This window comes from Equus caballus, chromosome 5 (genome assembly GCF_041296265.1).
Source record: "Equus caballus isolate H_3958 breed thoroughbred chromosome 5, TB-T2T, whole genome shotgun sequence".
In the NCBI taxonomy this organism is placed as follows: domain Eukaryota; kingdom Metazoa; phylum Chordata; class Mammalia; order Perissodactyla; family Equidae; genus Equus; species Equus caballus.
This window is the reverse complement of record NC_091688.1, coordinates 37,805,281-37,813,908: the sequence shown is the minus strand read 5'-3', so window position 1 is coordinate 37,813,908 and position 8,628 is coordinate 37,805,281. Positions and strand designations below refer to the sequence as shown.

Below are 8,628 nucleotides of genomic sequence, written 5' to 3'. Positions count from 1 at the left end.
TCACAACTTTAGAAAATGTTTTAAGCATGCGCGTTTTTGTTTTGAGAGTCTATACATTATAAGAAAATTCAGCACACCAAGACTTATAATTCTTGGTTTAACTGTTTTTCTCCCAAAGTAGACTCAAAGTCCCTTGAATAAAGTGATCTCATTTTCAACCACTGTATAGTCATGAGTGTAGTAAGATGCTTGGATGCAGCAGGTGCTAAGTGATTGTTTGGTGAGTTAATATTTACCAATGAGACTCAAACAGAGGAGGTTTTCCTTTATGTATTTCAATGTCCCTGTGGTCTCTGTGATGGCTACTGGTTGTTCCCTAAGAATAATGGAGAATTGGTGATAATTTATACTGCTTCACAGGACAATCAAAGGGATTCTGAAAAAAAACAAATAAAGCAACCAATGAGAAGTCAGAGAACTGAATGCTGTTGAGTGGGGGTGAGACAGGGGAAGAGAATATTTGGGGAACATTAAAAAAGGTAAGAGAAGGGCAGAGTGACAGAAAAGAGCAGGGGCCTGGGAAGATTAGCTAGGGTTCTGGGAAGCCACTAAGTTTCATGTTTCAATTGTATGAGTGAGAAAAAAATGCCCTAGAGGTAAAGTGACTTTTCAATGCCACACAAGACTTGTTCTACAGGAATTGAATGGGGGGAAGGTGAAAATGATGGAAGCCCAAGAGGAGAGTCAGAACTGCACGGGCAATGAGTCTGAGTAGGCCATCCAGAGAACTGAAGGGAAATGAGGTTCTGAGTAGGCGGTTCACAGAACTAAAGGGGAAATGAGAGTTGAATAGGTGATTCAGGGTTTAGGGAAAGAGCATATTTTTGTTTTTGCAGACAGTGATTAAAGGAAAGGTTTTTCTGACAGAATAGTCAAAAGAAATCATAATAGAAGTATTGTGGGGTAGGTTTGTTTAGAACAGAAATTAAAGACCAAATTTTCTGAGAGAAGGAAAGAACACCTGCAAATGAAATGCTGTTCCTGCAGCTTCCGTTGCTAGCAGTTCTCCTCCCAGGTGTTGACAATAAAGATGGTAAGAACTCTGACAACTGCCTGGTTGGGTGCAAGAGGGTCTTTGTGTGTGTGTGTCTGTGTGTGTGTAGCATATACCTGGAGAGTGAGAGTGTCAGCCTTGCTCCATTCTGAGTGTCCCTGACCAGGTCCCTGTGCTCTTCTGAAGGGTGAATAAGAAGCATGGTGCTGTGTGGCAGGAAATGACTCCTGATATAACTACGGATCCCCTTTGCTTGAGATTTTGAGTTTCCCCTCTCTGGCACCTTTACTCCTCCATTCTTTCTCCTTCTCAATGTCTGTTTTTGTCCTCATTTTATCTGTTCTTTCACTACAGACTTCCATGAGCCAGCATCCTTCCGAATCATCCAGATCTCATCCTTTTACAACCATTTTTGGATACAAAATCTGGGCTCAGGCTGGTTGGGCGAGTTGCAGACTCATGGGTGGGAGAGCCACTCTGGCAATATCATTTTCCTGTGGCCCTGGTCCAAGGGTAACTTCAGCAATAAGGATTTGATGGAACTGGGAAAGTTATTTCATATGTTCTCCACTGGATTTCTTCAGGCATTTTGCAACCATGCCAGTCAATGGCGTTTTGAATGTGAGTTCCCGTTCCTTCTACACACTGTGGGGTTATGGGTGGGTGGTGTGTGTGTATTTCAATGAGTTTCTTTTTCCTGTAGGAAACCGTCTTCATTCACTTCTGTACCTTACTTTCCCTCACCATAAATCTGCAAATACGCACTTTAGGACAGAGTGTAAAGTTGAAATCCTGACTTTACAAAAGCTTCAAGTCTTCTTTTACTTACAAACGCCTCTCTCATTGACTTCAGGCTTGTGCCATATTATCTTCCATTAGTGGTTTCCTGTGACCACCTCTTTCCTTGGCTTCTCAGTAGATACTCTCAGCTTCCTCACTCTTTGATTGACTCCTTAAAATGTGATTTTCTCCCCAATTTCATCTCTTCAGAAATCTGTTGACACATTCATTGTAACCTACCACATTCCATTCATTCTACATTATTATAATGGCAACTCTCTCACACTCAGTCCTACTTATTTTCTTGCCCACAGCATTCAAGTTGCCTTCTTTGAACAATTTGGCCCCTTCCTCTTGTCATTCATCTCTTCCTCTATCTCCACCTAACACTAATTCCTCTTTTTCTGAACCTCTGTTGAAATCAAACTTTGCCCCATTCCCTCAAATTTCCTAAATGTTCCTTTCTATTTCTATTGTCTTTTGCTTCCACTCATTTCATTTTATTTATTTCACTCCCTCATTCCTCTAATTCACAACCCCTCTTCCCCAGATCCCTTTGAATTACAGGTGGTAGGAGGTTGTGATCTGCACTTTGGGAAAGGTTCAGTAGGCTACATGCGGGTTGCTTATCAAGGATCAGATTTCCTGAGCTTCCAGAGCAATTCATGGTTGCCATCTCCGAATGGTGGAAGTAAGGCTCAGCATGTCTGCCGACTATTCAATTCAGACCAAATAACCCTGGAAAAAATACACAGGCTCCTCAGTGACACCTGTCAACGTTTCCTCTTGGGACTTCTTGATGCAGGGAAGTCATATCTCCAGCGACAAGGTCAGTCCTGCACCCTTACTCTAAGAATTTTCTATTTTAAAATCATACCTTCCCATCATCCCCTTCCAACCTTCCTAAGAAGGAGCCAAGAGGAAAAGAAAATCATAGGTGACAGATTCCTAGAGGCTGGAAAGATGTGTCTCTCTAAACTGATGTGAAAATCTGAACTTCTAAGTCTGTGTTAGAGTTCTCATCTGAATATCTTTCCTGTCCTATGCAGTAAAGCCAGAGGCCTGGTTGTCCACTGGCCGCAATCCTGGTCCTGGGCGTTTGATGCTGATTTGTCACACTTCTGGCTTCCACCCAAAGTCTATTTGGGTGATGTGGATGAGGGGTGAGCAGGAGCATCCGGGCACTCAGCGAAGTGACATCTTGCCCAATGCTGATGGGACATGGTATCTTCGGGCGTCCTTAGATGTGCAAGCCACTGAGACATCTGACCTGTCTTGCCGGGTGAGACACAGCAGTCTAGAAGGCCAGGACATCATCCTCTACTGGGGTAAGAAAGAACTGGGGTGCAAGCTGGGAATAGGAGTAGGTGGTCCTCAAGCAGACCAGGAGAGTCAGATGAAAAATTTGGGATTCTAGTGACAGGAGACTCAAAAGAAATAAAAGTAAGTTATGAAAGAAATAGAAAATTGGAACATGAAGGACATGCAGATGTAGGAAGATGCTGAGGGTTAGATGAAGGATTCATCTCTAAAGAGGGATGAGTGAAGAAATAGGAAGAAAGGAAATTGATGAGGCAGACACTCAATCGAACAAAAGATGTCCAGGGAAATGCAGTAAAACAGAGAGGGGATTTGAATTGACACCCTCATTTCCTCCCAAATCCACAGAACATCACAGCTCCATGGGCTTTATCTTCTTGATCTTCTTGATATTGCCCCTGGTGCTTCTGACAGGTCTGGCCTTTTGGCTTAGGAAACGTGGGTGAGTTCTTTGTATCCATCCCTCCCAATCTTTCCCCACTCCCCTCTTCTCTTCTCATGTTTTTAATTTTCTCTCTCCTCATTTCTCCTCCCAGTCCCCTTCCTTCTTACTCCTCACTTCCCACCTCCACGTCATGCAGACTGATTTCCATCTTTGTTCTTGACAGGACGCACTGTGAATTTCCAAGGACATGTCTCCCTTTGGAATGAGATCCCAGCATTGCAGGGGCTCAGTAAGTATCTAAACCCAGCACTGTGTTGACATTCTTTCAATTCTCCTTGTACAGCTTTTTGTTGTTGTTGCTGTCATTTGCTTGTCTGTTGCCAATATAGGCTAAATGTAATTTTGGAGGATTTGTTGTTCTACCCTCGGCTCTGGGACTTAAAACTCAAATTATAACTCTGAATGGATGAGGTCCTAGCTACCTCCACATATTCAAATATTAATGGGTCTTCCGGCCCATTTCAGATGTCCCTTGTGCCAGAGGGCCTTCCCTGATTCACAAGTGAAGCAATCTCTGCCTTGTCTGAACTCCCAGCACACTTGAATTGTTCTTTGCCAAATGTAATCCTCACTTCCTGCCTTGGCTTGCAGCTATTTTGATCCTTTTTCCCCTTATAATTTTTAAGCTTTTTGAGAGCAAAGTCAATGTCTTTTTTTTTTTTTTGAGGAAGATTAGCCCTGAACTAATATCCACAGCCAATCCTCCTCTTTTTTGCTGAGGAAGACTGGCCCTGAGCTAACATTCGTGCCCATCTTCCTCTACTTTATATATGGGATGCCTGCCACAGCATGGCCTGACAAGTCGTATGGAGGTCTGCACCCGGAATCTGAACCGGCGAACCCTGGGCCACCAAAGCAGAACGTGCCGACTTAACCACTGTAGCACTGGGCCAGTCCCTCCATGTCTTGTTTTTTTTTTCTTGTTTTTTTGCAGAAGATTAGCCCTGAGCTAACATCTGCTACCAATCCTCCTCTTTTTGCTGAGGATGACTGATCCTGAGCTAACATCCATGCCCATCTTCCTCTACTTTGTATGTGGGACGCCTACCACAGCATGGCTTGCCAAGCGGTGCGATGTCCGCACCCAGGATCCGAACTGGTGAACCCCAGGCCGCTGAATCGGAACGTGTGCTACCCCACCAGGCTGGCCCCTCCTCCCTGTCTTTTTAATATTTGTATCCTTGGCAAAGTCTTACCTGCATGTAGTATGTTCTCAATAAAAACCTGTGTTGAATTTATGCCAAATTTATAGTCTTTTCTTATTATTTTTCTTCCTGAAATCTTTGTAAAAATTGACACATTTGATGATTTCCTTGTTAAAAGTCCTCTCACTTGGCCAAGGGACTCACACTTTCCTAGTTCCTTTGTGACTTCTCTGAGCCCCTGAAGAGAAATGAAACCTTTCATCTGACCATTCTTATTATTTAACTATAGAGACCTATTGGAGTGAACCTATTGCTCCCAGTATTCTAAACAAAAAGAAGAAAGCAGGATGTAGGCCCTTGCTATTCGGTGTGGTTCAGGGACACGCAGCAGAGTTATCACCTTGGAGCTTGTTAGAAATACAGAATCTTGGCCCTCACCTCAGAGCTTTTGAATCATCATTTGTAGTTATAAAAATCAGCAGGGGATTCATAGGTACATTAAAATTTGAGAAGCACTGGGACTAGCCTCATGGCCGAGTGGTTAAGTTCACGCATTCCACTTTGGTGGCCCAGGGTTTCGCTGGTTCGGATCCTGGATGCGGACATGGCAACGCTCATCAGGCCATGCTGAGGTGTCGTCCCACATGCCACAACTAGATGGACCCACAACTAAAATATGCAATTAAGTACTGAGGGGATTTGGGAGAAACTGCAGAAAAAAAAATTGAGAAGCACTGATATACGGGATGCCTGAGAGGTAGTAACATAAGTGTGTTAGTGAAGTGAATAGAATATGGTGAAGAAAAGAGAACAAGAGTGTTGATGCTCAGGATTGAAGTGAGATCAAGGCAAGGAGACAACATACAGTACATCCCCACTGTTCATGACTGTTGTGTTAAAGTCACTGAGTTAGTGAATATTGAGCCATCGCTTCTGTGGGAAATACAAGGTTATATTCCTGTGAACCTCTGGTCAGAACATTTGTGTCACCCAATGAATACATAGCCTTGTTTTATGTGTGTTTCTGTTTAAAGACGCCTTATTTAGTATATATTTACTTCCAAATGATTTATTTATTATATGTAGTATTCTTTTATAATAAACCACCACCCAAGAAGTGTTTCACGTATTCCCAACCTGGGTAATGAGATGGTAAATTTCTTGGACTTTTGTCCACACAGCTGTGCTGTCCCTTATGTTATTAAAAACAAAGAAATAAACAAGCAAACAAACAAAAAGCAATCATCATCTCATGAATCCACAGATTTAGCTCCTTTTCCATCTTTCCATAACTTCATCATAGTATTATACATATTACTTTAGCACTCTCTTGAGTGGATCCACATACAGATCAGTGAATTTCCTCTTCCTTTTTCTGGAAGTACTGGATTCTTGATTCATTAACACTGAACTCTTGGCCCACAACCCTATAACTCTTGCCTGAACAAAGGTTATCTACATGTGCCTCTTCTCCATAAGGCATATCACAGCCTTCTTGTGCTTAGGAACACTGACAGCACTTCAGCACTATGCTTCAGGGCTGTTTTAACAGCAAAACTACCAACCAAGGGCATAAAAATGCAGAAAGTAGACTCAATCGACTGTGAAAAGGACACATTTACAGAATGAGAACCAAAACAAGAAGGCAAAGTGGCATCTTATTCAACCTCAGCTAGAAACACACGAGATGGGGACTCAAATTTTGTGCTACTCTGCAGATGTTGATGAATGACTGTGAAATTGTTGTAATTAATTGAGGATTACAAACTTTAGCAGGTAGGCGAATTAGCCAATACAAGATTCATGAATAATGAAGAGCGACTCTTTCTGACTAATGATCCTGAATGGCAGTGTGAATCAAGATATCCATGGCTAGACTTAAATTACTTTAAGATTCATTAGTTAATTCAACAAATACTTCTTACGCACTTACTATGCAGCAGGAACTTATTGAGTATAAAGTAACTGGGAAGAGAAAGGTCATCAGCATCTTCTGAGCATGAAAATTTTGCCTTCCTCATTTGATTCTACAGTTAACTGCTTTTCTTTTTTGTTGTTTCGTTCTTAGTTCCTTAGTACAGCAACTTATTTGGGTTAAACTAGGGGAAAGGGACTTCACTCTAATTTGTTTAAAGGGCTGAGAGAGGAGGCTCAGGACAAGGAGAACATCCAGAGGGACCAAGTGCAGGTGGTAACAGCTACACATGTGGAAATTTTTGGAAAATAAAATTGAGAGTGAAGAGGGGGGAAAGGTGAAAACTATGAGATGGGGGAGGGCAAACAGTGGGACCGCTGCAATCTTCTTACTTGTATTATACTGGTTGCTTCTCTAGGCTCCAATCTACCTTGTCACCTTTGCGTGGCAGCCATGTGATTTTGGTTGACTGATTCCATTCTAATTTGTAGTCCCAGACTCTGAGCAGACTAAGGCAATCATGAGAAAATATCCTTGATGATATGATAGGTTAAAGCATGCACAAGTAACCCATAACTTAAGCTGAATCATGATATAGATCCCCCTTATCCTTGCTCAGAGTGATGGCTCAGGGCTAGGCACCTGCTTTAAGGTGGCACAGTTTATATGAAGCTTGATTCTTGGGTTTGATGGTAGGGGAAAGAGATGCTGTCTCGCCCTGGATATTGTGGTCTGGGGATAAGGCTTGAAACGACTAAAGCCATTTTTTCAGTATCAGAAAAGCAAGCTGAAGATAAAATCACAGATGCATGAAGACAGAGAAGTTTTGTACTTGAAACTTGCTAGGAGGATAGCCTTAAACGTTCTTATCACAAAAAAGAAGAAAAACGAAAGACAATGGTGACCCTGTGAGATGATGGATGTGTTAATCAGCTTGTCTGTAGTGATTACTTTACAACACGTATGTATATCAAAGCATCAAATGCAACTTTTATTTGTCAGTTATAACTCAGTAATCCTGAAAACAACAACAAAATGTTAAAAAAGAGAAGGCAGACAACAGATCTGTAGAAAAGTCCAGGTTAAACTGCAGCTAAAGCCTGAATGACTCTTAATTCTCAGTTATGTCGGTCAATAAATTCCCTTGATTGTTTCAGCTAACGAGTTGGATTTTCTCTCATTTGTGACTGAAAGCATCCTCTCTGGTGTATGTGAGCCTCAGGGAACTCTTGGCTAATTTTTACTCTTACTTGCAACATTTCTCTTACTTCCCTCTTCCTTTTCCTCTAGGCTTTAAAATTGGTTTCTTGACCTTCTGCTTTTTTCTTATATGTGTCCTCATCTTACACTGTAGACTCTTACACTGTCTTGCTTTTTAGCTATTATTTCATCTCAGGCTGGAGTAAGATTTAGAGAAGTTGTAACAAAAATAAAGGAGAAAACATCTATAACATGTACCATGAAAATTAGTATTAGCAATTTTTGCTTTGAAATTCAACTTCTCTGTGATGTTAGTTCGAAGGCTAGAAACACTCGTTAATAAATTTGACAACATGTTCAAGGTTTATTAAATGCTTGGAATACATGGTCTTTTCATCTCTATGAAAATCCTGAAAGTATATATTTTCGCCTCCACTTAACTAAAGAAAACAATGAAGATCAGGGAGCCTTTCCAAAGTCACTCACCCGCCCGGCAGCAGAACCAGCACTTTGATTCCTCATCAGGGTTTGTTAGAAACTTATGAAGAGTCCAGGAGAGAGACTGGTGCAGAAGGCATAGTTAAAAACCACATGGTGAATTTGATAATTGATGTGGTCTGTAAGTTTCAGAAATAGTTTATTTACGCCTTGTTCAATTGTCTGTGGTGATCTGTAAATTCAGTACTTCAGTATTTAAAATGGGAAGCAGACATGGACGATGACCAAAGTCCGTATCTGCACTCACACATTTCTGCTTTCTGCTTTTGTTTAATTTTGATTATGCTGAGATTTTTAAACAGTAGTAAAAAAGGATTCGTTTTTGCAATCT

General features: G+C 41.5%; 1 protein-coding gene across 7 annotated transcripts; it reads left to right on the top strand.

Moving 5' to 3' along the window:
- Positions 1–465: 465 nt before the first annotated feature.
- Positions 466–4,784, top strand: CD1A7 (CD1a7 molecule). Of its 7 annotated transcripts, none has more exons than XM_005609923.4 (7): positions 466–1,033; positions 1,349–1,615; positions 2,325–2,603; positions 2,824–3,102; positions 3,443–3,536; positions 3,703–3,768; positions 4,474–4,784. In XM_005609923.4, the coding sequence occupies exons 1-6, from the start codon at positions 973–975 to the stop codon at positions 3,743–3,745; spliced, it is 1,023 nt and encodes a 340-aa protein (XP_005609980.2). In that variant the 5' UTR covers positions 466–972; the 3' UTR covers positions 3,746–3,768; positions 4,474–4,784.
- The last annotated feature ends 3,844 nt before the right edge of the window (positions 4,785–8,628 follow it).

Bases quoted from the DNA above. Each gene is read 5' to 3' on its own strand.
- CD1A7 (XM_005609923.4), top strand. From the start codon at position 973: ATGCTGTTCCTGCAGCTTCCGTTGCTAGCAGTTCTCCTCCCAGGTGTT. The intron at 2,604-2,823 runs GTCAGTCCTGCA...TGTCCTATGCAG, and splicing joins GTCATATCTCCAGCGACAAG to TAAAGCCAGAGGCCTGGTTG. The intron at 3,103-3,442 runs GTAAGAAAGAAC...CCAAATCCACAG, and splicing joins GGACATCATCCTCTACTGGG to AACATCACAGCTCCATGGGC.